The sequence below is a fragment of the Rhinoraja longicauda genome, chromosome 8 (genome assembly GCF_053455715.1).
Source record: "Rhinoraja longicauda isolate Sanriku21f chromosome 8, sRhiLon1.1, whole genome shotgun sequence".
Lineage (NCBI taxonomy): Eukaryota > Metazoa > Chordata > Chondrichthyes > Rajiformes > Arhynchobatidae > Rhinoraja > Rhinoraja longicauda.
Genome location: NC_135960.1, coordinates 50,644,469 through 50,672,275, shown reverse-complemented (window position 1 = coordinate 50,672,275; position 27,807 = coordinate 50,644,469). Strand labels below are relative to the sequence as shown.

Sequence of the window (27,807 nt, the reverse complement as noted above, 5' to 3'; positions counted from 1 at the left end):
TTTACCACCAGTACTTTGTGTTTTAACAGTAGTAAGTAAAGTTGGCAAATTAAGTTAAAACATATTTAAATTTAGTTTTAATCCATCAACGCCATTTTGTTGAAGATTGGACACGTGTCAGTTGTTCAATTGAATGGGCTGAGCTTGATCTGCAAACTAAAGTGTATCTATCCAGTTCCTCAGCTGTAAGTTACAGAATGCCCCAGGACTTGGTTTGTAAACCCAAAAGAGGAAGAAGAATTCTTGATGTACCCACATTTGATTCCCATGGTGTTCTGTACTTTACTGCCATATGCAAGCAGGGAGGTCAGAGTTCAGATACACAGCGGCCAGCTGTGCCCCTATTTCGGCATTTATTTATCTACTAAAAATCGTTTATTTGTTCCTGAACTACAGCCAAAACAGTACACGATAGCATGACAATTTTAAGCCCACCTTACTCAACTTTGGTGCTAATCGAAGAAGTTGCATTGAAATTGGTGTTATATTTTTAAAGTTATTCACATTTTAAAGTTTATATCTATCTGCAAGGGAGGGGGAGGATGGAGGGGGGAGAGGGGGGGTTTGAGTGGGAGGGGAGTGGGGGGGGGGGAAGGTGCTGCACCAATGGAGGAGAGGTTTGGGCCCTATGGGTCCACTTAGTTTAGTATATTATTATATTACTAAAACTCTCATCTTGTATATTTGTGGGTGTGTTTATTGGTATATTTGTTGATATATTTGTTTTCAAAATACAACCAAAACGGTACACGATAGCGCGACAAATTTAGGCCCACCTTACTCGCCATTGTCCTGGGGTTTAATGTTTGTTATATATTTTTTTAATTTCACTTTTTAAACTTTAAAAATCACTTTTTAAAGTTTAAATCACTTTTCCACATGCCCTGTCCGGCAGCCGCGCTTGCCTCCATTTTCGACGTCACAATGGGAGAAGGTCCGGGCGTGGGCAGTTGGGAGCTGGGGGGGGGTCGGGCGGGAGCCGCCCAAATGACGGGAGTGAAAGCCGAGGGGGGTGAGGAGAGCTCTCCTGCTGCTGGCCGCCCAGGAGGGTGAGTGGCTCCCTCTCCCCTTTCCTCTCCCTTGGCGGAGGGGGGGTTTGAGGAGGGATGGTGTGGGGGAGGGGGGAAAAGAGGGGAACCACAGGGTGGGAATGGCAATCAGAAGAGGTTTGTGAGCTCAGAGGAGGGGGGGACCCACCTGCGTGGCAGCCAATCAGAGGGGAGAGGAGCCGTGCTGCCTCCGGGAGGTGTCGTCCACACTCCCGCCCATCCCCAGTGCCCCAGACCATCACCGGACTACAACCCCCAGCGGGCAGAGCGGCGCACACACACTCTCTACAGCCGCTCTCCTTCTCCTGCTCTGCCATCTTGTGTGCACCTCCTGCCGCCACGTTGCCCGCTGGGAGGTGTAGTCCCTCGTCCCGCCCGCCCAGCGACCAATGGGGTGGAGGGTGACGAGAGCTCACCTGCTGCTGGCCGCCGTGATTGTCACCCGGTAATGTGGTGAGTGGCTTCCTCTCCTCCCTTGCCCACCCCCGGGGGAGTTTTAAGGGGGGGTTGAGGGGAGATGGAGTGGGTGAGTGTCGTCAGTTGGGGGAGGGTTGCCAGACTCGCAGGAGAAGTTTGGACGGAGGGTTGCAGGGCCCGCAGGAGAGATATACCAGACGCCCGTCTGGTATTACATAAAAGTGGAATTGGTCTCTAATCGCTCAAATTCTTTCAAAAAACAATTGCTTAGATTAATTGACTTTTTGATTGTCATTTCATTTGGTTTTAGCACAACACATCTACTTGTGTTTTCTGCCAAATAAGGAATTCCAGTGTTCTCTGAACTGAAGTTAACAGTCACAGAGGCAAGAAGTTGGGAGTTTGACTAAACTATGAACTGCCTGTCCCTTGGATATGGCAAGAAGATGTTATTTTGATTTTAACTTCTTGGCTGTTTCAGAACAAAAGCTGCAAATAATGTATTTTCCCCGTAGGACTTGGCAACAAAATATATTTGAGATATCTGTAATCCAATATATTTGAATTATGGTCTTGGGAGAAAGTTCGCAATTTTTTAAATCCTTTTTTTTAAATAGATGTCAGAGTATGGCATTGTAATGCCTCAAGTAAGAGTACCCCATTAATGAGCGATTAAAATATCCAGCTACTTAAATTTGGTGGGAAGGGCTTTTCAAATAAGCACATAAGATTAAACAATTCTGATGACACAGCTTGTCAGTGTTTCAATGCATTTAAGAATGTTATTTTTTCCTCTTGCAGAGAGGCTTATTTTCAAAAAAAAGCCGAAGAAAAGAAACAGCATAAAGCAAAAAATAAGAAAAAGTGAGTAAATTGTACAACTTATTGTATATTGTTGATATTTTACACTTGAATAGGTTGTAATTGTTTCATTTTTAATTCATGCAAGGTGGTCAGGCTGGACAGATAACATTGAACTTGGTTTTGAGAAATGGTTTTAGAAACTGTTGAAATTGATTTTTGGGGATTAAATCTTTCCAATAGCATTTATCTATAGTAGTTTCCTGACCAGATAATGTGTGCTTTTGGCTATAGACTGAGAACAAAAGTTAGCTATCCTTGCACATGGTATGAACAGTATTATGCAATGGATGTGGTTCATTTAAGTAATATTACTTCAGATTATTTTTTTTACTTTGAGAAAAATCAACTGGAACCTGCTGTATGTATTTCTGTATCCCTACATTAAAGTTTGGCTGACCTGGATTACTAACTAAAATTGTCAAAAGATTGGAATTATCCATGTTTTGCAGATTGCCTTGGTTGAAACAGTTTCTGTTTTGTCTTCATTAGTGATAAAGAACAGCAGAAAAATACTCAAGATATGCTGGGCATGGTAAGTTTTTTGTATGTAGATAACTTGTATAATACAGATGTATTCAACTAACATTCAGTTTTTCACTAACACATTTAGGATGTTTGGGAAACAATTTGCGCTATTGTAATTGATTTTTTTTCAATTGCTTAAGCATGAGAGTCCTTGAAGTTATCTTGAACTGTATGATGAAAAGTTGCACCTGAAATTTTAAATGAAGTTATCTTTCCAGTTGGGGTGAGTGTACGATGAATGGCAAAACTGCAGACTTGGCTGAATTCAGTCAGAAATGACAGGAGCATTCACTGCTTTTGGTACGGCAGAATTCAGAAGTTGGGGAAAGCTTGGAAATCTTCCTTGGGTCCCACCTGTGGTTTGCATTAAGCTTGACAGTGACCAGGCGTGTGTTATTTTAATCTTGCATTAGAATAATTTGGCTTGGTGTCTATATACCTTGCTGCCTGAACACCACCTTGATGTGGCCAGGAGACTGCAGATGCTGGAAACAAACTGCTGGAGGAAATCAATGGGTCAGGTGCCATCTGTGGAGGGAAATGGACAGATGGTGTTTCTAGTCTCTAGAAGGAACCTGACCTGAAATGTCATCGGTTCACTACCCTCCACAGATCCTGCCTGACTTGTTGAGTTGCTCCTGCTTTTTTCTTGCGCCATATTAATGTGTTTTGTATTGTACATTTTAATGTACTGCCTTCCAGTAATTATCAAATAAAAGATTCAGAATTATATATAGTGTAGGACAAAGTTTTGAGGAACATATTGAAAGAGTGGGAATTTTAGTGTCTAAGCAACTATATGCTTACCACTTCTGGTGGGGGTTAAAAAAACAAATGTGCAAGCTGTCAGAATAAAAATGCAAACATCTGGAGTTGGGGGCGAGGGGTGTCGTGAGTTGAGGATCAATATTGATTTTTCAGTGACAAGTTGCATTTTAAAATAAACTGAAAATATTTTTTTTAAAGAAATCCTTTGAAGAAAGAACAGAATGCTTGCTGAAGTTTGCTGGTAATTTGACTGATCAGACATGCAGGGAAGATATCCATGAAATTTTCTCCACTCACGGTGAAATCCAATGGATAGATTTTATAAGGGGTGCTAAAGAGGTAAATTTTCATTTTAAGAATTTCAAAATTGAGTGTTTTGTTTATAACACATTCTGTAAAGATCCAATGTGAATTATAGGGAAATATCCTTTTCAAAACTAATGCAAAAGAAATACTTGAAAATGCAAAAGCAGCCCATGCTGGAAAATTGCTTTTGAGAGACAAAGAAGTGACCTGGGAAATGGTTGAGGGTGAAGAGGCAAAAACTATTTTAAAGAAGATAATTGAAGACCAACAGGAATCTATGAACAAACAAAGGTCCAAAGGTAATGCTTGTTTGTAACTGAGATTGTCACCTCCAGTATTTATTTCTTTATTTAAAAAAAACACTTCTTATCCACTCATAGCTCGAAGAGGTCGAGGTAAAGGAAGAGGAGGCAAGGGAGGTGGTGGACCGCAAAGAGTGCAGTTCCAAGGGAAGAAGACAACATTTGAGGACGAAGACAGCGAGGGAATACAGGAAATTGAAGAAACCAGTAAGTTGGTAGACTTGCATTGTAGTTATCGGGTAAACCAACAATTGAAAATAGTCAGGTGGTAAATGCACTTGCCTAAACTTTGAAAATAGCTAATTATAGGTAGAAATTCCATTACATCAATCCCAGAATAAGGACTGCATTGTAAACCAAGAAAATGAATATCTCAGATATTCATTGGGTTTCAATATTCCACATCTCACTACAGTTAAATTGTTTACTGCCAGGTTGGGCAGGAATGTTGTCGTTTAGTCATCTGTTAAATATTTCAGCTTTCCTTCGGTCTAAATCTTTACAAACCAGGGAAAACAAATGTCTGTTTCTGTCAGAGTATTTTTGATTGAGTATTACCTCGCATAATAGAAAATCGAATTTATTTCGCATGGAAAGTTTCACTTGGTACATATACCATATATCATTACTGTGAATATAATATGCTCCTGTACTTAAGTGAGGGGAAAACTCAGTTTCTGTTTGGATAACATTGATTAAATCTGGAGATGGTTGGGTGGTTGGTTATTCGAATAGGACTTTGATATTTCATAAGCTCAGGATTTAAAAATCAAGGTGCCTGCTCAGTTTTATATGCTTGCTTTGTACTGAAAACCTGTTTTAAACTAACCAAACTGTTTGAACTAATGTAGGTGCAACAAGTCCGAAGAAGCGAACTCTTGAAGAAACTGGATCGGGGGAGGAACCTGCAGCAAAACAACCAAAAACTGAAAATGAATCGGGTGATCAATGAAATTGCTTGTGGCCTATAAACAGAACAAGTTGACTAAATGCCTCTTCCAAGGAGTTTTCACTGTGTAATTCTGACAGCCTCAGCGTTGGATCTGCTGAATGTCTTGAAGGATGGGATTTATTTAGCTGAGAACCGGATGAAGTCCACTTCAATGTCAATCTGCAATTAAAAAGTGTGAAATGCTGTAAATTGAAAGATGCCTTAAGTGCATGCTTTAAAGTGTGGATGTTTTTATAATAACACTGTTAAAACGTTATTTTGGTGCAGTGCCGTATATTAGTTTCCTCATATGGATTGTTTAATCTTGGGAACTAAGTATTGTGTACTTAAAGTGCAAAGGTTTGACATTTTTATTTATAAAAATACTGTAGCGCTAGTATGCAAATTTAAGCCTCAACATATGCAGTAGATTTGCTACCAATTTTAAGTTCATCTATCGAGACTATTGGTTTAGATGTGAACGAAGATTTGCAATCTAAATGTGCATTAAAATCTGCACCTTTAGAGAAGGTTTGGAAGTGCAAATAGGATTGTATACTATTGTTGGTAACATTAGGTTAAGAGACAAAGTTGAAAGAAACCAGTTTTCCCAGGTCAAACTGTATTGACAGTTGATGTAATTTTTGCTAATTTGTGGGTTGCGTGGTTCTGAGGGAAAATATAAAATGAAATGAGAATCTCAAAGTGGGCTGTATATAATAGAAATTGTATCAACTTTTCTACTTGCTTTGAGTTCCTTACATGTACTCTATGGAATAAAGGAACAACAAAGCTATTTTGTATATCGATTTAGAATTCTTGTTTCATACATTTGTAGTTTTATTCAGCATGGAAATGGGTCCTCTGGCCCAACTCTTCCAGTGGCAGTGCCAGAGACCTGATCTTGGGTGTTGTTTGTGTGGAATTTGCATGTTCTCCCTGTGACCTTGTAAATTCCTTCGGGTGCTCTAGTTTCCTACCACATCCCAAAGATGTATGGGTTTGTAGGTCAATTGTCCTCTGCAAATTGCCCCCAGTATGTAGAGAGTGGATGGGAAGGTGGGAGAACTGGTGTGAAGGGCCTGTTTCCATAGTCATCTAAAGTAATTCTATTTGGCTCGTATTCCTCTAAATCTTTCCTATTCAAATGTCTTGAATGTTGTCATTGTACCCGTCTCTGGAAGCTTGTTTCATATTGCCACCACCCTCTGGAAATACTAGCCTCTTGGATCTTTCCCCTCTTATCTGAAAACCTTTTTTCCTTTAGATTTATACTTGCCCACCCTGTGCCCCTCAAGATTTTATAAATCTAGTCATCCCTCAACCTCCTTTTCTCCAGAGAAAACCATCTGCCCATCCAGTCTCTCCTCATAACTCAAGTCTGCCAGTGCAGTCAACATCCTTGTGATTGTTTTTTAACACCTCTAATTTAAGCACAATCAGAGCTGTACAGACCCAATGAATACAGTCTAATCAACATTTTGTACAACTAGCATGATGTCCAACTCTTGTACTCAGTGCTCTGTTTGGCGAGTGTGCGGCACATCCAGTATACCTGTGTCACCACTTTCAAGGAACTATGTACTTGTAACACAAGGTCTGTTCAGTTATGTTCCCCACGGTCCTGCAATTCATTATGTCCTTGTGTAGATTCAATAAACTTGGACCAGTGCAAAGTGACACATTTTGTTAAATTCCATCTGCCAATTCTACCCACTTAAGCAGTTGGTCAATATCTTATAGTTACCAGATGTATTTCACGGCTGACTACACTGATTCTTGTGACAAGGAATTATTCCAGGAGGTGCTGTTTGATGCTGTGGTGTCAGCCCCTCTGGAAGCCTACTGGACCAGCTTCGCTCTCAACAGATCCGAGAACGCTGACAAGGGAGTCGAAGTTTCTTTCTTGGGAACCCGCACGGGCCTGACCCGCGTCAACCTGTTCGTCGGGCCGGAACAGCGCAGTGACCAGTAAGCTTCATCACCAATGAAACGCATCTCTTTCACACCAACATCTGACCAGTTCCTAATGCACCGCGTTACAGGAAGTAGCAACAACACTGTGAGGTCTTCATGAAGACAAGGAGCTAATACTCTCATTCAAGAGATTGGTCTCATGATTATTTTGTTATTCAATGAAAGTATTGGACCAAGCACAGGCAAATGGGACTAGTGTAGTTGGGACCTTGTTGGCTGGTGTGGACAAGTTGGGCTGAAGGGCCTGTTTCCACACTGTATCACTCTGACTCTGTGACTCTTGGGCAAACGTGCTAATGCCATCTACATTCCCATCCAAATCAATAGTTTTCGAGTGAATTTTTCATGTAATATAGATCAAAATATCTATCTGACTTACTGATTTCCTCTTGTGAAACTTGTATGTTGCTGGTAGGTCATACCGAAGCTCTGTTAAAAGAAAACAATTCAGACACTAATTTTCTTACTGGATATTATGGAAAAATTGTGAAAAGACGTAGCGAGGTCACATCTGGAATATTGTATATCATTTTGGTCTTGCATAAGAGATTCTTGCTATGGAGGGGAGTTTAAAGTAAGTTCAACAGGCCAATTTGTGACATGCAGGAGAGATTGAGCCAACTGGGCAGAGTTCTAGAGAGTTTAAAAGCATGAAATATTGAAACGTGCAAATATCTGACACCTTTACAAATGAGTGCAAGATGGATAATTCTGACTAAGGGTCTAGAATTGGGTGTGAACAGTAAGGCACAAGACAAGATGGTGAACCTGTCCAATTCTCTGGTCAGATATCTGAATAAATTGAAGATATAAGGAAATGCAGATGCTGGAAAAAAAGTGATGGAGGTACCTGGCAGGCAGCATCTGTTGAGGGGAAAAAAGGTCACAAGGTGCTGGAGTAACTCAGTGGGTCAGGCAGCATCTGGAGAAACATGGTGAGGTTTTGGGTCAGTAGTCTGAAGAAGGGTCCTGATCCAAAATGTCACACCTCCATTTTTTTTTTGCAAATCAGCATCTGTGGAGGGAATGGACAAGTGACATTTCAGGTTGGGGTTTTTAAGAGTGACGAACAATCCTGACCCAAAATGTTGCCTGTTCATTCCCTCTACAGATGCTGCCTAACACGCTGATTCCTCTAGCACTGTGATTTGCTGAATCTATTGAAGGTAGACTGGCAATAACTAGGTATAGGTTTGAATGAGAGAATGCGCCACAATTATACTGAGTACTGGAACAGGTCCAAATGACTCCTATTTATCTACACTGGTTTTCTTTCTATGCAGAGGTGGAAATGAACTAGTAGAATAATTCAACTAAAACACTTATTTAGAATGGTAGGAGATTTTAAACTGATCTTCATTGTAACGACAATAGTTTGTTCCTTAAAGGGATGATGCCAATATTCCATTAAATCACTTGTTAAAACGCACCAACCACTTTTCTCGTAGTCGATAAACTGGCTTTAAATTTGAATTGGAAATATTTATGAACCTTGCATCTAGAGAAAGTTTACTTTACCGGGTAAATGGACTTACCAGCAATTACTTCCATCTTTACTTTCCATTCATCAGCCTTCTTGTTAATATGCTACAAAGGAAATTCAGATTTAGATAATACACCTGCAAAAAAGTGCTCTTTAAAGAAGGAAACCTTCATAGCTTTTTCTCAATTAACAACTATCATACTCTGAAATTGTTTCCTCTATTGTAGTTTTATTCTAGTGTGCTCAAAGGATATTAAGTGATGATATTTAATATTTGAGATTGGTCCAAGCCAATTGTGTCTTGGACATTTTAGTTGAGTTGTAGCTTGTTTTCGTTTGGTGATTTTATGCATTTTCTAGTAGTTCCAGACAGCAGTGTAAATTCTTTGTATTTTATTATAGTGAAAAGGAGAATTACCCACTTTAAGGCTTCAAATAATACTTGTAAAATAATTTTGTCACAAGCTTCTATTTACTTTAAGGGTAAATGCATCTAACCTGGCAATCAAACCAATTTTCAAAGTTCCACATTCATCTATGCAACTTTTTTATCTCAACTCAGAAGATTAAGGTAAGAACATGTATGAAATAGAAGGGAATATTAAAATATACCTCATTTAGTAGCGATATATAGCCGTATAGGAAATGGGAACAGAATATCTTGGCTGTGTTGTACGCATACAGCTGAAGAGAACCCATAAGTTTGCATAGATTCTGCCTTGGAAGACTTTGTATATGTAACACAAGATAAATAATGTACTGAACTCTATTTGATCACATTTTGAGCAATGTATTGGCCTGCTTTTCTTTTGTGTAATATGGAGGTTAAAGCTTCAGTTTTTTCACAGCAAATGGCAGGACCCTGGGGACCATTACTGAACAGAGTACAAGTACATAGTACCCTAGTTTTTTGTTTAAATGCAGTAAGGATGTTGCTGCTAAGTGGTAAGCTGTTGTATCTATATATTACTAAAACTCAGATCTTGTGAATATATCTGTTTCTATATACATAACAGTGATTACGGCAAAACGGTGAACCGTCGCGCCACAATTTTTGCACCGCCTTAACCGACAATCTCGCGCTCGCTCGGCCGTGATATTTTCATTTAATTTGGTCGCATATTTTTTAAGTTACGGAGGTTTAAAGCGGATTTATTGAAAAAAACGGTGAACCGTAGCGCCACGATTTTTGCACCGCCTTCATCACCGCGCTGAACTCTGCTGGAAAATGTTTTTTTTTATTTGATTCGGTCGCGTATTTTTTAAGTTACAGAGGTTTTAGTAAAAAAAATAAAAAAACAGTCAAGTCAAGTCAATTATATTTGTATAGCACATTTAAAAACAACCCACGTTGACCAAAGTGCTGCACATCTGATTAGGAAAAAAAAAAAAAGGAAGTTATAGTGGTCACTTGACATACACAGATCAGGAGGACGGGCCCAACGGGCACACTTGGAGAGTAAGAGTGGGGCTGGGGGAGGAGAGAATGGGGGGTGTGGGGACGGGCCCAACGGGGTCTGAGAATGGGGAATGGGACAACAGGGGTCGTGCGGAGGGGACTTGGTGGTGGGGGAAAGAGGGGTACTGGGAAAAGGGGAGGTCCATATCCCTCCCCTCTCACCCATCCCTCCCTCCCCCCTTCTCTCCCCCCCCTCCCTCCCTCCACAAATACCACCCCATCTTTCATCACCCTCCCCCCTCCCTCTCCCCTCCATCCTCAACACATCCCTCCCTCCACCACTCCCTCCCCCTCGATCACTCCACACCTCCCTCCCCCAAACCTCCCTCTCCCTCCCTCCCCCCTTCACTCCCTCCCCCCTCCCGGATACAATGGAAACCCTAAGAGGACGGGCCAAAGGGGAGAGTGTGGGGAGAGTAAGAGTGGGGATGGGGGAGGAGAGAAGGGGGAGTGGGGAATGGGCCCAACGGGCCCACTTTGTCTAGTATGCTTTTAAAATTGATGGCAACCTCTTTCTTGAACCACTACAAACCACCAACTGAAGATGCCTGTAGATGCTCGGGGTGGCACAACAATAGAGCTGCTGCCTCACAGTGCCAGAGACCCGGGTTCGATCATGACAATGGGTGCCATCTGTGTGGAGTTTATACATTCTCCCTGTGACCATGTGGGTTCTCTCCAGGTGCTCCCACATCCCAAAGGAAAAACCTTTTCAGTCAGAGTTGTAAATCTGTGGAATTCTCTGCCTCAGAAGGCAGTGGAGGCCAAGTCTCTGAATGCATTCAAGAGAGAGCTAGATAGAGCTCTTAAGGATAGCGGAGTCAGGGGGTATGGGGAGAAGGCAGGAACGGGGCACTGATTGAGAATGATCAGCCATGATCACATTGAATGGCGGTGCTGGCTCGAAGGGCCGAATGGCCTCCTCCTGCACCTATTGTCTATAAACATGTGTAGGTTTATAGGTTAATTGGCTTATGTAAATTGCCCCTTATGTGTAGGATGCGAAAGTGGGATAACATAAAACTAGTGTACGGGTGATTGATAAGTCAGTGTGGACTCGGTGGATGAAGGGTCTATTTTCACACTGTCTAGACTAAACTAAAGTGGAAATCACTGGGGAAAAGACCCAATGACAAAGAATTAGTGGCACAATTTACAAGACAGAACACTGAAGAAGGGTCTCGACCCAAAACGTCACCCATTCCCTCTCTCCTAGATGCTGCCTGACCTGCTGAGTTACTCCAGCATTTTGTGATACCATCGATTTGTACCAGCATCATCAGTTATTTTCCTACACTATAAACATGATTGTGTTCTTCACAAAAATACATGATGAAATAATTCTTTAGAAAGTGTGGGGATTTTTTCAATTTCTGGAGTACAAAATGAGGGTGAAGATGGTTACTAATCCAAATTGTTATCTATATCAATAATCGATATGAAGCCCATTCTTGGCTGCAGGAGAGCACCATAAATTTACTTACTTCTCTAGTTGCTGTTTTATGAAGGGAATACACAGCTGTTCTGGCCATATCTAGAGCAGATTTGAGAAATACCATGTCCATACCTATTAAGAAAACAGGTTTGAAACAGTAAACTATGCAATGAGTTTTTGGCTTTTTTGGTTAAATTTCAAATGTTATCAGAATTTTGCTAGTCTGATTGTCTTTTGTATTGGCGAAGGGCTTAATTTGTCTTTTATTTGCTTCCTCAAGAAGGTTAGCTGGTGAAGGAAGTAAATAACCAGATTAGACGGCTTAGATTTGAGAGACCTCCCAGTAGTTGCAGACCTCCCAACTTTTGATTTCACAAATTCATAATTTTGATGTCCAAAATTCAGAATTTTACACCAAAATTCATATGGTACGTAACGCAACTTTTCAGCAAAAAAAAAGGTATGCAGTCCAAATGCGCATATGCGTTGCACTACATTCATGTGTGAAAAACTTATTTCATGTACAATGTCAGGCCTATCATGAGTATATTCTGCTATTTATATAAAGGTTATTGAGCAGATACTTTTTGCAACACAAAGAAAAAATTGTTTTGTTTTGTTTTTCTATTTTGCTTTTTCCTTACACATCCCAATTCTCTTGGTATTGAATAAAAAAACAATGGTCATAAAACACATGACTAAGTTATGAAGAAAGAGTTGATATATGCGACTCAACTAAGCATACGGACGTACTTGTTGAAGTAAATTCACACATTAATTGATAATCAGCCCAAACAGGTGGTAATTGGCTTTTCTGCTGTGTTTTATATTTTAATTAATTAATATAGTTATATAATCTTGTACTTAAATTTAATATTTACTCATTACAGTTCCACCACTGATTTTCTGGCACTCTTGGTTCCAGAGCTTTGCTGGTTTATCCAGCTGGCCAAGGAAGTCGGCTATGGGGATAGATGGGCTGGCTCTAGCTGGGCTGGAGTTCCAGAGCCCCGGCCGCAGGTTGCAAATTCAACCCATTGATCGGCCGTGGAAGTCCTGATGAGGTCGAGATTGGCTGCCTTGCCCAGCTTAGGTGCCACATTTTCGGGAAAACTTCCAGGGCTTCTCGTGGAACCCCCAGCGGTCGAATTGACAAATTGCAATTACCGACTGTTTTGCAGAAAAATGTGGGGCAAAATTGGAATGGCGGAAATGAAATAAGAAAGCGGAAACTTTCTGCCAAATTTGGAAGGGTTGGGAGGGGTGTAGTTGGATGCCAAATGGCTTCCTTGCTCTTAGATTCCAATTCTTGATTACTTTTGAATTAAACAGCAATGTGTCAACCTGTTAAGTGTTTAAACAATAGTGGTCAAAACAGTGGGAAAACACCTGATATCAGTCAATATGGCACTTTGACTTAACTATCTTGTAAGAGCATTTGCCATAGTATTTTTAACTACTAGATGCTCAAGTACAAGAGATACTTCAATTAAGTATGAGAACACAGTTTGAGATTTCAGTGCAGTGATGGCATTCATGAGTTTACTGAATTTGCATAAGTTTAATTCAAATGAACACTAATTTTCCCATTCAGTGAATGCCAGTGTTCAAAGAAACTCTAGAGTGCTGTTTCTGGCCAATGTATATATTTCAATCAGTAACAGTTAACAATTTGACAAATTCAGATGTTTTGGGTCGGGATCCTTCCTCAGACTGATTGTAGTGGTGGGGTGGTAGAAGAGAAACCTGGAAACGAGGAGAGGCAGAGCAAAACCTGCAGATGTTACGTGGATAGAGGGGGCTTTCATTGGCAGATGGGTGGACAATGGCCAACTGAGAGATAAAAGTGACACAAAATGTTGGAGTGACTCAGCGGGACAGGCAGCATCACTGGACAGAAGGAATGGGCGTCGTTTCGGATCGAGACCCTTCAGTCTGAAGAAGGGTCTCGCCCGAAACGTCACCCATTCCTTCTCTCCAGAAATGCTGCCTGTCCCGCTGAGTCACTCCAGCATTTTGTGTCTATCTTCGATTTTAAAACATCTGCAGTTCCTTCCTACACATTTTGAGAGATAAGAGTCTCTAGTTTTATGTTCCAACATATAATTAGATACTCAGAAATTTTATCATGTTATTCAAACAAGTTTCAACTCTAATTGTTAAAGATCTGTATAGCAACACAGTCATGCAGTAAATGGAATCTACTTTTCTGTCCACAATTTGAATGCTTTGGAGTTAATACCTTTGTACTTCCTGCTTAAACAAATTTCAGAGATACATAGTAAAATGCCAGACAATTTACCTTTATTGTGCTTAGTTCCAAAGGGTGGATTCATTATTACAGTATCAAATTTTTTAGATAAGTTGTCGGTTTGTTTAGAACAGACATCATACTGAACCATATCGACATTGGCCAACTCAAATTCCTCTGCATTTCTGTTAAATATACCAAGAGCATCTTCATCAATATCAACTCCTAGACATAATCTGAAAAAGAAAAACAATCTAATTAGGGAGGAATATTTATTCATTCTGTTTATTTACTGTGACTTGGCTTTTTGCCCTGTGCTTCCATTATCATGTTCCTTAATTGGGTTTGTCTTAAGTTTTAAGCATATCATCTAATTCATCTGATTCACCAGCCTAAATATTCAATACCTCCAGCAAAAAAACAATTTGCTGGAGGAACCTGGGGCAGGCAACAACTGTGGAAGGAAATAGACTGTCAATTTTTTGGGTCCCGACGCCTCCTTTGGACTGAAACTATAGTCTCGTGCCTCCATTTTACTGCTCCCTTCCAGCATGTACAGTCTCTTGTGTCTCCATTCAATACCTCCACCCTATAAGACAATGGCTGCTCTGAGTATAGTCCACACTGTCCAAACCTATGACTTTGACCAACAAGAGGGATCAAGCACATGGACAGTTCAGTTCTTGATTTGTGAGATTTGCCTTTCTTCGTTACTTCATTCTAACTTCCTCACGTGAACAAGTACTATTTTTTAATATGAATAAGCCAAACAGGACAATCCTATGTTCCCAGTGGTGTGTTTGTCAATGTTGAAAGTCTTCAGCAATGTTCTGAGAAAGTCTTTGAAGCTCTTTTTCTGTCCACCATGCAATCATTTGTCATCACAGTCCATAATGCAGGTGCATGGTGTGGACTTCAAACATGTTTCTGACATGTCCTGCCCTGATCTGCGATTCTTTCAACAATGTGTAGATGCTGGGTGGGTGTCTGGGACAGAATCAGCGACTGTCATCCTGTTTAGCCACTTGAAACCTGCAAAAACAAGTACTTCCTTGGAATGTTGTATTGTATTGTATTGTATTGTATGTTGGAGGAATCAATAGACAATAGGTGCAGGAGTAGGCCATTCGGCCCTACGAGCCAGCACCACCATTCAATGTGATCATGGCTGATCATTCACAATCAATACCCCGTTCCTGCCTTCTCCCCATACCCCCTGACTACGCTATCTTTAAGAGCTCTATCTAGCTCTCTTGAAAGCATCCAGAGAATTGGCCTCCGCTGCCTTCTGAGGCAGAAATTCCACAGATTTACAACTCTCTGACTGAAAAAGTTTTTCCTCATCTCTATTCTTAAACTGTGGCCCCTGGTTCTGGACTCCCCCAACATTGAGAACATGTTTTCTGCCTCTAACGTGTCCAATCCCTTAATAATCTTATATGTTTCAATAAGATCCCCTCTCATCCTTCTAAATTCCAGTGAATACAAGCCTAGTTGCTCCAGTCTTTCAACATACGACCGTCCCTCCATTCGGGGAATTAACCTAGTGAACCTACGCTGCACACCCTCAATAGCAAGAATATCCTTCCACAAATTTGGACACCAAAACTCCACACAGTACTCCAGGTGCGGTCTCACTAGGGGCCTGTACAACTGCAGGACATCTTTGCTCCTATACTCAACTCCTCTTGTTATGAAGGCCAACATTCCATTGGTTTTCTTCACTGCCTACTGTACCTGCGTGTTTCCTTCAGTGACTGATGCACTAGGACACCCAGATCTCGTTATACGTCCCCTTTTCCTAACTTGACACCATTCAGATAATAATCTGCCTTCATAATTCTTACTACCTCACGCTTATCCACATTAAACTGCATCTGCCCACTCACACAACCTGTCCAAGTCACCCTGCAACCTCATAGCATCTTCCTCACAGTTCACACTGTCACCCAGTTTTGTGTCATCCGCAAATTTGCTAATGTTACTTTTAATTCTTTCATCTAAGTCATTAATGTATATTGTAAATAGCTGCGGTCCCTGCACCGAGCCTTGCGGAACCCCACTAGTCACTGCCCGCCATTCTGAAAGGGTCCCATTTATCCCCACTCTTTGCTTTCTGTCTGCCAACCAATTTTCTATCCATGTCAGTACCCTACCCCCAATACCATGTGCTCTAATTTTGCCCACTAATCTCCTATGTGGGACCTTGTCGAAGGCTTTCTGAAAGTGTGGTCACGTGTGGCGGCGCCTAACGGCTGCGGCTCGCAGGCAGTCTGTTCGACTTTTTTTCTTTTTTTGTTGTGTGTCGGTGTTGGGATGGTTTTTGTTTTTGTTTTTTGGCTGTGTATGTGTGGAGGGGTGGTGGGGTAAACCTTTCCTTTTTAGGTCCCTTCCTCGGGGCGCGGCTCGGCCGCGGGCCTTCCATCACCCGCGGGGCCTTCCATCGCCCGGTGCGGCTCGGCCGCTGGACTTTACACCGCTGGTGCAGCTCGGCCGCGGGACCTAACATCGCCCGGCGCGGCCGCGGGACGGTTCAGCGCCAGGTGCGGCTCGGCCGCGGGGCCTTCCATCGCCCGGTGCGGCTCGGCCGCGGGACTTTACATCGCTGGTGCGGCTCGGCCGCGGTACCTAACATCGCCCGGTGCGGCACTTAGCAGCGCACGGTACGGCTGCGGGGCCTTCCATCGCCTGGCTCGATCACGGGACGTTTCAGCACCCGGTACGGCTCGGCCGCGGGGCCTTCAATCGCCCGGCTCGGCAGCGGGACTTTTCAGCGTCCGGTGCGGCTCGGCCGCGGGGACTTCCATCCCCTTGCGGGGACTGTGCGAGTCGGTCGGGGACGAGCTGTCTGTCCGTGGGCGTGGGGAAGAGAGTGGAAGCTTTGTTGCCTACATCACAGTGAGGAGGTGTTTGGAGTCACTGTGATGGATGTTTGTGTTGGGGTCATGTGTCTTGTGTTCTTTTTTTTTTTGTGTGTGACTGCAATGTAATTTCGATCGGTACCTCGGTACCGAATGACAAATAAAGCTCTGTATTCTGTAAGTCAAGGTACACTATATCCACTGGCTCTCCTCTGTCCATTTCTTAGTTACATTCTCAAAAAATTCCAGAAGAGTAGTCAAGCATGATTTCCCCTTCGTAAATCCATGCAGTCTCGGAACGATCCTGTTACTGCTATCCAAATGCTCCACAATTTCGTCTTTTATAATTGACTCCAGCATCTTCCCCACCACTGATGTCAGACTAACTGGTCTATAATTTCCTGTTTTCTCTCTCCCTCCTTTCTTAAAGTGGGAAACCGGAGCATCTGGAGAAAATCCTTGCGGTCACAGGGAGAACGTACGAACTTTGTACAGACAACACCCAAGGGCAGGATCGAATCTGGGTCTCCGGTGTTGTAAGGGAGCAACTCTACCACTGTGCTGCCCACAAAGCTGTGGACAGTTTGCAGCTCCTGCAGTTGGGAGTTGACTCAAAGCACAACCATAGAAACGTTATAATGCGGGCTACTTAGCCCCATCTCATTGAAGAGGTTTGCTCATTTGGCAGCATTCTCATCTGGTCTGTATTGAATATTTTTGGTGCAGTACTAATGGCATTCTGTTTTGTCAGAAATAGCATTTTATGTGGTAGATTGAACTAAGATTCTTGAATGAATGAATGAATAAGTTTATTGGCCAAGTATGTGCATATACAAGGAATGTGCCTTGGTGCTCCGCTCACAAATGACAACACAAACATACAGTTAACAATTAAGAATAAAGCATAAACACATCAAAACAATAAGGATACAACATTGTGGTCTAAACATGTGGGTGAAAATAAACCAGAGCAAAAAAGAAACTACAGACTTTGGATATTGAGTAGAACTACCACTCGTGGAAAAAAGCTGTTTTTATGTCTGGCTGTGGCTGCTTTGACCGTCCGGAGTCGCCTTCCTGAGGGAAGTGCTTCAAAGAGTTTGTGGCCAGGGTGAGAGGGGGTCAGAGATGATCTTGCCCGCTTGCTTCCTGGGCCTTGCAGTGTACAGTTTGTCAATGAGGGGAAGGTGGCAGCCAACAACCTTCTCAGTTGTGCAAAAGATCCGTTGCAGCCTCCAGATGTCATGCTTGGTGGCTGAGCCAAACCAACCCATGATGGAGAAGGTGAGGACGGACTCAATGATAGCAGTCTAGAATTGGACCATCATTGCCTGTGGCAGATTGTGTTACCTCAGCTGCCGCAGGAAGTACATCCTCTGTTGGGTATTTTTGACTGTGGAGTCGATGGTGGCCCCCCATTTAAAGTCCCCGGAGATGATGATTCCAAGGAACCTAAATGACTCCACAGATGTGACTGGTGAGTGGGGGGAGCTCTACGAAAGTCTACAATTAGTTCCACTGTCTTAAGACCTTTGAGCTCCAGGTTGTTGCGATGGCACCAGGACGCCAGCTGTATCACTTCCCGTCTGTAGGCAGATTCCTCCCCATCCTGGATCAGTCCTATCAGGGTTGTGTCATCCGCAAACTTGAGGAGCTTGACAGAGGAGTCTGTGGAGGTGCAGTCGTTGGTGTGGAGAGAGTAAAGGAGAGGGGAGAGTACCCAGCCTTGCGCTGCTCCTATGCTGAGGGTCTGCGGGTCCGAGATGTGCTTTCCCAGCCTCACATGCTGCTTCCTGTCTGTCAGGGAGTTGATGATCCACTGACAGAGGGGTTCAGGCACAGTCAGCTGGGAGAGTTTGGAGTGTAGTATCTCTGGCACAATGGTGTTAAATGCAGAGCTAAAGTCCACAAACAGAATCCTGGCATAGGTCCCCTTGCGCTCTAGGTGCTGGAGGATGAAGTGCAGGCCAAGGTTGACTGCGTCATCCATTGATCTATTGTTTCAGTATGCAAACTGCAGGGGGTCCAGCAGGGGGTTTGTGATGTTTTTCAGCTGGGCCAGCACAAGTCTTTCAAAGGTCTTCATGACTACAGAGGTCAGTGCGACAAGCCTGTAGTCATTAAGACCAGTGATCCTTGTCTTTTTGGGTACTTTGTATTTCTATATGATCTCCATCTTATGGGACTATAAAACTGGAAAATTTGGTTGTTCTAAAATGTTTCAGCACACCTACACAGCACTTTAAAGAAATCACTGAAAATGAAGCTCTTGGGTATGTGTGAACATTACTATAAAATTAAAGTTATAGCTTTAGCCTAGATAATAACAGCGAAATTCCAGAATGCATGCATCAATGCCTACAATATCATCACCAAGGTAGTAAATTTAATTGGAAAAGGTTGAATTGTGCAGAAAATATCAGCTATCTTAGAAAACTAAGTGATATCACATTTAGACACATCAATGAAAATAGCTGCAAATTGAAAATAATCCTGACGTAACATTACATTAGATCTTTTAGCAAAATCTATAAAGTTGTGTATGTCTACAACCTTATATATTCAAATATGAAGGTAAATGCTTCACTGCTGTATTTTGCAATCTACTTACCCTGCATTCAGCATGGCTGCTCCAATACTTAGAACTCCACATCCGCACCCAAGATCAGCAACCAGTTTACTCTCAATGTCATCGAATGTTGTGTGTATTGTATAAAGCATACATGCTTAAAAAGAAAGGAAGATTATTTTTTACGTCTAAAAGCACGAGATTTATGAAGTCCCTGGACATTTTGATTACACTGTATTTGTGAGACAAATACTGAACTTTTTGGCATAACTGTAATCAGGATATGGTGAAATTAAGAAGACAAGATGAATTTAAAGGGGTAATATCCTGACAGATTGAGAATTCATTATTGGATTGAAACCAAATGGTGGGACAAACAGAACCTCCTGATGTTGGCAGTCTGTGACAAATGGGATCAATTTTTGCGGCCAAGCTATTCAGTCATGAACAATTTGGTCGAGAGGACCGTACAACATAGCAAAGGACCAGGCCCTTTGGCATACAATGTCTGTGTTGAATATGATGCCGAGATAAACTATATCTGCACATGCTCCATATTCCTCCATTCCATGCACATCCATGTGCCTGTCTAAACACTTCAACACTACCAACTGTCACATTTCCAACTTTGTTGATAATACGAAATGATTAACAAAAGTCAAGAGAGTGGGCAAGAACATAGCATATGGAATATAATGTGGAAAAATGTGAGGCCTACTCAATTCTTCTACTTGTGAATTAATTAGCGCGACCTCGATTGCATGATTCAGTTCAATCATGTTGAGATATGAGAAGAGCTTTTTGACCTAACTGTGCTCAGGATATGGTAAAATTAAGAAGACAAGATGAATTTAAAGGGGTAATATCCTGACAGATTGTGAATTCATTATTGGAAGTGCTCTTGATTTAGTTACCTATTTACCTTTTGGTTATTTTTGTTGGGTGGACTAAGTGAGCCAAGATCTCTTATTTTGAACTAGAATTATATATAAAGTTGCTGAACATTTAATTAGATTGGGTAATTTCACCCAAATGTTCAGCCACTGTCATTTAATTCAGTACTACATCTGGGACCAGGTCAGAAAATCTAAATCATTGCAGTTATTGGTAAAACCTATGCTAGCTTGGAAATAAAACTATTTTACTCTGGCATGTTCGGGACTTTAGTGCTGAACTGGTAGATATTGTGCGTTGCAACAAGGGGAAAACTCAACACAGCCTGAAGGAATACATAATGCAATGGAAGATGGCTGTTGGAAGGCAATCACTGTGCAAGAGCCAGGGGACAGGCAAGAGGTTCTGTGACCACGAGTGAAACTCCAGTATAGTCTGTTTCTTCCCTGGTACCCAAGGTCAAGGATATCTTGGAGCAGACACAGGACATTCTGAAAGGGGATGATACGCAGCCAAGGTTGTGGTCAATATTGGCATCAACGGGACGGGTAGGTAGATGGATGTGGTGCAGCAAAGAGGGTTTGGGGAGTTAGGTAGTAAAAGGACAACAAGGGTTGTAATCTCAGGATTACTGTGCCACAAGCTAGCAAGGAACAGGAGGACAGTACAAATAGACACATTACTAAGTAGCTGGTGCAGGGGAAGAGGGCTTCAGGTATATGAATCATTGTGCTGTCTTCCAAGGAAGGTAGGAAGGTTGGACCTAAACAAGAGGGAGGGGTTGCATCTGAACTGGATGGACACCAATATCCCTGCAATTTGCCTGTGCTACTCTGGAGGGGTTTAAACTAGTCTAGCAGAATTTGGGTAGGGGGGGGGGGGGGAAGTGGAGAGAGAGAGAAAGAGAACAGAAAGCAATGGTGTGGTAGATGGGCGGTACCCAAAGCAAATTGGATAGCAGTAGGGCAAATAGAGCCTGATATGGATGTTAATGTGAGTAAGTTCAGTAGCAAGGTCAGGCAGAAGACCAGTCGGTGCGGTGAGGAAGGTCTGGCAGACTGGACTGCATTTACCTTAATGCAAGATGCCTGACAGATAAAGCAGACAAACTCAGAGCATGGACTGATACATCAAAAGTTAAGCCATTTGGCCCATCAAGTCTACTCCACCATTCAATCATGGCTGCTCTATCTTTCCCTCTCAATCCTATTCTTCCCCATAACCTCTTACACTCATCATAAACCTCTATCAGGTCATCTTTCAGTCTCCTGTGATAGACACAAAAAGGTTGGAGTAACTCAGTGGTCAGACAGCATCTCTGGAGAAACGGAATGGGTGACATTTTGAGTTCAGACTCTTCTTCAGACACTTCAGGCCTTCCAACATATCTCAGTCTCCTGTCTTTCATTGAGAAACAAAATCTACATGTTCAATTTTTCCTTAGATTTAAATAAATAAAACACTAATTAACTTTTTATTGTGTTGGATTTTTTTTAAAACAGCCCCGTTTATCGGTTCCTTCCTACTTCCCATGTTTTCGTGATGCATTTGGCGACTGTGTTTACAGCAGAGGGGCGTCGTTGCTGAGAAGTTAAGTGTGGATCAGATGGGCTTCCCACACAGCTATGGGTGGTGACTTTGCAAAGGAGGCACGTGGGACAAAGATGTTTAAACGGAGTGAGGGTCGAGATGGGAGGCCGAGTCATCGGTGGCGTTATTCGTTTCCGAAACAAAGGGAGATTTTATACACATTGGGAAATAAAGATTAAAACGGACTCATGTCAACGCTCGGTGCAGGAGAGGTTGAACTCCAGCATATTTAAACTTGCAGCCCAGCAAGGGCGGCGTGTTCCGGGAGCCCAGAAACTAGAATTGCAAAGGACGGCGTTTACCTGCGATGTGGGGGCTGGTAGGATATTGCTCCAGCAGCAGTTTTGGCCTCTCAAACCCCTTGACTCGCTGCAGCGAACTTTCCAGCACCTTCAGCTTCATGGCTGCCGCCTGCACCCCGGGCTCGGTTGTCAATCACCCGAGCTGCTGCTGCTGCTGCAAGGAGACAGTAGGGCTCAAGTCTTGGGTCGCTGACCTCCGCTCGGAATTAAGGACGGGCTCCTCTTTAATTTTATTTCATATTTCCAACATCCGTACTATTTTCCCTGATGAGCAAGCGCTCAGTTAGGAGTGTTGGGTATTCAAAGGTGACGTTTAACAGGCAGTGTTGGATTTCGCTCTGGTTCCTGAAAATTCAAGTCCCCGCAGTCACCGTGATGGTCATAGAACACGGAAACAGGCTCTTCGGCCCAACCTGCCCCTGCCGACCGAGATGCCCAATCTACACTAGTCCCACCTGCCTGCGTTTGCCCCATATCCCTCTAAACCAGCGGTGTCAAACTCATTTTAAGTCATGGGCCGGAATGGGCAAAATGCGACTTCATGTGGGCCGGATCAGTTGTGCACGCACGCTGCTCCCACAGCTTTCGTTGCCTTCGCTTTTTCAACCTGCTCTAATGTGTCTCAGTCTCTGCTATAACTACAAAGTGTTCCAATTTACGAATTTCGTTTCTTATGAAGAAGATTGCCTAGCAAGCATTGCTTTTATGATTGGTATCTAGGCCCTAGAGTGGATGTGGAAATAATGTTTCCAGTAATAGGAGAGTCGAAGACCAGATGTCACAGCATCAGAATAAAAGGTCAAACATTCAAAATGGAGATGAGGAGGAATGGGTGGTGAATCTGTGTAATTCACGGTGGAGGCCAAGACATTAGCTATTTTTCAGGCAGAGATTGACAGGTCTTGATTAAGTTACAGGGAGAAAGAAAACATTAGAATATGGTTGAGAAAAAAAATAGATCAGCCATGGTTGAATGGCAAAGTAGACTTGATGGGCTAAATGACCTTATTCTGTTCCCCTGTTATATAGTCTTCCTACAGTGTTTATGTTTTGTCCACAATGGGCTGGCTGGGTGGCGAACAGCCAAACAGCAGCTACCTGGCATGGTGAAAGATGGTCTGTCCATCATCTCACCTGAAGGCCCCGCTCCCCATCCTTCTCCTTATGTCTTTCTTCCTTCCCCTCACATCCTCTCCCCTCACCTCTCATGTCCTTCTCTGCCCTCACCTTCTCCCACCGGCCCCTTCCCACCCGCTTCACCGCATAGCCTGTCCCAGGAGAGTGGCGAGGGAGAGAGAGCGCGTCGAGAGAGCACGGCTACCGTGCAGATACATAATAAATGCGAATATACTTGTTTCCCCCCAAAATCATCCCGCAGGCCCGATTGGACCTCTTCGCGGGGCAGATGCGGCCCGCGGGCCGGTAGTTTGACACCCCTGCTCTAAACCTTTCCTATCCATATACCTGGCCAAATGTATTTTAAATGTTGTTATAGTATCTGCCTCAACAACCTCCCCTGGCAACTCTTTCCTGTGTGGAAAGGATGCTCCCTCAGATTCCTATTAAATCTTTTCCCTCTCACCTAAAAACCTTTGTCCAATGGTTCGTGATTCCCCGACTGGGTAAATGACTGGATTTAGGTCACATGGGATCCAGGGTAAGCTAGCAGATAGAATTGCAGATCGAGCCAAAATGCTGGAGTAACTCAGCATAACCTATTTGTCACTGGCCTCCTGCATTGTTACAAGACGCAACACAAGCTTGAGAAATGTTGCATCCGATCCGAAACGTCGCCTGTCCATGTCTTCCAGCAAAGCTGCCTAATCTGTTGAGTTACGCGGTTTGTGTCTTTTATTTCAAAGGGTAACTCACTTTTTCTTCGTATTTGTATCAGAATTGACGATTTGTGTGCGTTATAATTTTGGCAGTTTTTTCTCTTTCTTTAAGTCTAAGGTGCTGGGCACCTTCTAAGCCCTTGCCATTAACACAAAATGCAGACAATGAAGCATAATGTGATTTTAACTGCTATATTAGCATATTTGGCATCCCCCCATTGGCGATATCTTCTTTCTTTTCTCTCTTTCGCAATTCTAGAAATGGAAATGTTAACTTTTCCTCATTCTATACCTGCTGCCTGATGTTCCCTGTGTTTCCTGCATTTGGTTTTTATTCAAGCTTGTTGACCACAATGGTATAACTTAGATTGATTATATGTGCAGAATTTACATGTAAACTTTTCCCAGAGAACACTGCCGCAATATGTTTCTTCCTTTTTTAAATAGAGCAAATATATTTAATTTGCTGCATATTATACTCCAACTTGTGAATCATAAACTCCAATCCACTTCAAATCATCTGGGTTAGTGTTGGAAATAAATAATTCTCTATTGCTGAGTATTTATTGTAAAACGATAAACACAACTGGGGGAAGTAGCATTTCATAAAAATATACTGTGAAGACTGAAAAACAGGAAAGCAGAAAAATATAGTCTCATGAGGAAAGTGGGGACACCAAGAACTGCAGATGCTGGTTTATAAAAATAGATGCAAAGTGCTGGGGTAACTTAGCAGGCCAGGATGCATCTCTGGAGAACATGAATAGGTGTTCTCTTTCTTAGCCTTCATTGCGAGAGGATTTGAGTTTAGGAGCAAGGAGGTCCTACTGTAGTTATACAGGGCCCTGGTGAGACCTTCCTTAGCTCAGGACCCACTACCGATGTAAGGCTAACTGGTCTATAATTCCATTTTCTCTCTCCCTCCTTTCTTAAAAAGTGGAGTTACATTGGCTACCCTCCAGTCCACAGGAACTGATCCAGAGTTGAGAGAACATTAGAAAATTATCACTATTGCATCCATGATTTCTAGGGCCACCTCCTTGAATACTCTGGGACGCTGACCATCAGGTCCTGGGGATTTATCTGCCTTCAATCCCAACATTTGACCTAACATAATTTCCTGACTAACGTGGATTCCCTTCAGGTCCTCCCTCCCACTAGATCCTCAGTTTTCATGTATTTCTGGGAGATTGTTTGTGTCTTCCTTAGTGACATCTTCAGTCTAAAGAAGGGTCCTGACCCGAAACATCACCTATTCATATTCTTCAGAGATGCTGTCTGACTCGTTTTTTTCTCGAGGAATGGTTCTGACCTGGCTTTAAAACTAAATATGTAACTGTTCATCTAAGAAAAATAATTGAGAGATGTGGATATGTATAAAATTGTTTTATTATATTAGATTTTTTCCAGAACACTTATTTTAATAATATATAATTTTAAATGAATGAATTTCATAATAATTTAAGTAAATCCAGTAATATCCTGTATTACTATTTACCTGGTATTGAAATAAAGTTGCATAACATTTTCTATCAAGTTTCATTTCATGAATTTCTTTCATGTTTGCTGAATTCACCATAGGCAATAATGTATCAGCCTTCCTATCCTACTGCCCCAAAGACCACGAATCAATTAAAAAAAAATAATTTACTAATTTTATTGACAGCCACACTTCTAATTTTTGTCACATAACCAAACCACCCCATTCTGGGGAAAGCTCAGGATGAGGTCGGCAACATGGATGTGCATGGAATGGAGGGCTATGGATAAAATACGAGCAGAGATTAGTTTAATTTGGCATCATGTTTGGCATGGATGTGTGGGCTGAAGGGCCAGTTCCAGTGCTGCACCCTTCTAAGTTCTAGGTCTTCTAAGGTTGATCAGGTCCTTCACATGAGGGAAGGTTGAGTAAGTGGGTTCTTCCTGTGAATCATTTTGAGCAGCTTTTGTGAATCCACTGAAAGTCTTTGGAACCCTGTACAATGTATATCCGTTCATCAAACGTATTTTGCTGAACACATTAGGCCGTTTTGTTTTTGTTCGTTTCCTACATTTCAGCAGGAACTATGTAATTTAGTTCTTCAGTTTTATTGATACAGCACGGAAACAGGCCCTTCGGTCCAGCCCCCAGAGCTGCGGATCAGGAAGAATCTCCAGAGATGCTAACTGACCCGCTGAGTTAATCCAGCACCTTGTCTTTTTTGAGAATTCAATGATCGGGTTAGTTACCCTAAAATTGAATATTTCATTGTTCCATAGGACTTTGTGCTTGTTGGACTCTTGCAGTGACTCCAGCACGTCGTCTCTTTCATTTAAAGGTCCTTAGCATTTTGTGCCATTTAAACACAAGGTTTTGGTGCTTAACTGCAGCGCTCTGTGCTCACGTCCAGCACTTTGTTTCTTTCTTTAATGGTCTCGGTGCTTGTCGGACCCATGGAGTAAGTCTGGCACTTTGTCGTTTTTTTAAAAGGTGATTGTGGGACTCGCTGAGTGGCCTCCCCTCACCCGAGCCCTCTGACAATAGACAATAGGTGCAGGAGGAGGCCATTTGGCCCTTCGAGCCAGCACCACCATTCAATGTGATCATGGCTGATCATTCTCAATCAGTATCCCGTTCCTGCCTTCTCCCCATACCCCCTGACTCTGCTATCCTTAAGAGCTATATCTAGCTCTCTCTTGAATGCATTCAGAGAATTGGCCTCCACTGCCTTCTGAGGCAGAGAATTCCACAGATTCACAACTCTGACTGAAAAAGTTTTTCCTCATCTCAGTTCTAAATGGCCTACCCCTTATTCTTAAACTGTGGCCCCTGGTTCTGGACTCCCCCAACATTGGGAACATGTTTCCTGCCTCTAACGTGTCCAACCCCTTAATAATCTTATATGTTTCGATAAGATCCCCTCTCATCCTTCTAAATTCCAGTGTATACAAGCCTAGTCGCTCCAGTCTTTCAACATACGACAGTCCCGCCATTCCGGGAATTAACCGAGTGAACCTACGCTGCACGCCCTCAATAGCAAGAATATCCTTCCTCAAATTTGGAGACCAAAACTGCTTCGCGCTTCACCTGCAGCCGCCGTGCTTCACCTGTTGTGCTTCAGCACCCCCTTTCCCAGAGCTCTACTCCGCACTTTACCTGCAGCGTCCGTGCTAAACCTTCCCCGGAGCTCCCCGCTTCACCTGTCGTACTTCAGTCTCCGCGCCGCCCTCCCTCCCTCCCTCCCTCCCTGGGGTTCACCTCCCCACTTCTCCTCGCATCATCCCCAGAGCTCTACTCTGTGGTTGTTCACCTGTAGTACTTCAGCCGCTCCGCGCCTCGACCACCTCCCTGCTCGGGGCCGCTCCGCGCCTCGACCACCTCCCTGCCCGGGGCCGCTCCGCGCCTCGACCTCCTCCCTGCCCGGGCCGCTCCGCTGCGCTGAGTGCGGGGAAAGGCCTCAGGCCGGGCCGCTCCGAGCTCTCGCTCTCGCGAGAGGGGCGGCGGCGCTGCGCTGCGCTGGTCAGTGCTCAGGCGGGCGGAGGGGGAGAGGAGGGAGGGAGTGAGGGAGGAAGGCCGCTGTCATGGCGCTGCCACTGCTGCACCGGGACAAGCGGACTGTGGCCGCCTCGCTGAAGGCCGAGTGCTCTCGGCCCGACGGCAGGGGTGTCCAGTTACTCAGCGAGCTGCTCGATAACGTGCTGAGCCCCAAGAGGCCGGCGGCTGAGGCCGATGCGATCGAGTGGTGCAAGTGGCTGATGGCCGGCGGCGAGAGCTTCGACGACTTCTGCAAGACTGTACGGGCCTACGACAACGCCACCCTGTGCGGCTTGGTGTGGACGGCCAACTTCGTGGCCTACCGCTGCCGGACGTGCGGCATCTCCCCCTGCATGTCGCTCTGCGCCGAGTGCTTCAACGCCGGCGAGCACACGGGCCACGACTTCAACATGTTTCGGAGTCAGGCGGGCGGGGCCTGTGACTGCGGGGACAGCAGCGTGATGCGGGACAGCGG

General features: G+C 43.4%; 3 protein-coding genes across 6 annotated transcripts in view; 2 read left to right on the top strand and 1 right to left on the bottom strand.

Annotated features, from left to right (window-relative positions):
• Positions 1-6,806, top strand: part of ssb (small RNA binding exonuclease protection factor La) — a 13,535-nt gene extending 6,729 nt beyond the window's left edge. Inside the window, exons 7-12 of one of the 2 annotated variants that reach the window (XM_078403926.1) lie at positions 2,268-2,330; positions 2,820-2,862; positions 3,822-3,962; positions 4,042-4,228; positions 4,310-4,438; positions 5,083-6,806. In XM_078403926.1, the coding sequence (XP_078260052.1) occupies positions 2,268-2,330; positions 2,820-2,862; positions 3,822-3,962; positions 4,042-4,228; positions 4,310-4,438; positions 5,083-5,183 (664 nt within the window). In that variant the 3' untranslated portion in view covers positions 5,184-6,806. The remainder of the gene's footprint in view (positions 1-2,267; positions 2,331-2,819; positions 2,863-3,821; positions 3,963-4,041; positions 4,229-4,309; positions 4,439-5,082) is intronic. The other variant, XM_078403925.1, reaches the window with a different exon arrangement.
• On the bottom strand, positions 4,061-27,713 carry mettl5 (methyltransferase 5, N6-adenosine). Of its 3 annotated transcripts, XR_013547554.1 has the most exons (9): positions 27,109-27,585; positions 21,984-22,137; positions 19,240-19,354; positions 13,819-14,003; positions 11,566-11,648; positions 8,675-8,726; positions 7,990-8,154; positions 7,519-7,568; positions 4,066-5,342 (listed from the first exon to the last, which is right to left on the bottom strand). XR_013547554.1 is itself a non-coding variant. In XM_078403928.1 (8 exons), exons 2-8 carry the CDS (start codon positions 22,081-22,083, stop codon positions 5,301-5,303), a joined length of 627 nt encoding a protein of 208 aa, XP_078260054.1. In that variant the 5' UTR covers positions 22,084-22,137; positions 27,109-27,552; the 3' UTR covers positions 4,098-5,300. The 3 variants fall into 3 exon arrangements, 1 of the variants encoding a protein (XP_078260054.1); XR_013547555.1 differs by lacking the exon at positions 21,984-22,137 and having other exon boundaries at positions 4,061-5,342; positions 27,109-27,713; XM_078403928.1 differs by lacking the exon at positions 7,990-8,154 and having other exon boundaries at positions 4,098-5,342; positions 27,109-27,552.
• ubr3 (ubiquitin protein ligase E3 component n-recognin 3) overlaps positions 27,319-27,807 on the top strand; it is a 170,469-nt gene continuing 169,980 nt past the window's right edge. The window contains exon 1 of the mRNA XM_078404621.1: positions 27,319-27,807. Coding sequence (XP_078260747.1) covers positions 27,380-27,807 — 428 coding nt within the window. The 5' untranslated portion in view covers positions 27,319-27,379.

Bases quoted from the DNA above. Each gene is read 5' to 3' on its own strand.
- mettl5 (XM_078403928.1), bottom strand. From the start codon at position 22,083: ATGAAGCTGAAGGTGCTGGAAAGTTCGCTGCAGCGAGTCAAGGGGTTT. The intron at 19,355-21,983 runs GTAAACGCCGTC...TTTCTTTTTAAG, and splicing joins TACCAGCCCCCACATCGCAG to CATGTATGCTTTATACAATA. The intron at 14,004-19,239 runs GTAAGTAGATTG...TTTCTTTTTCAG, and splicing joins GCAGCCATGCTGAATGCAGG to ATTATGTCTAGGAGTTGATA.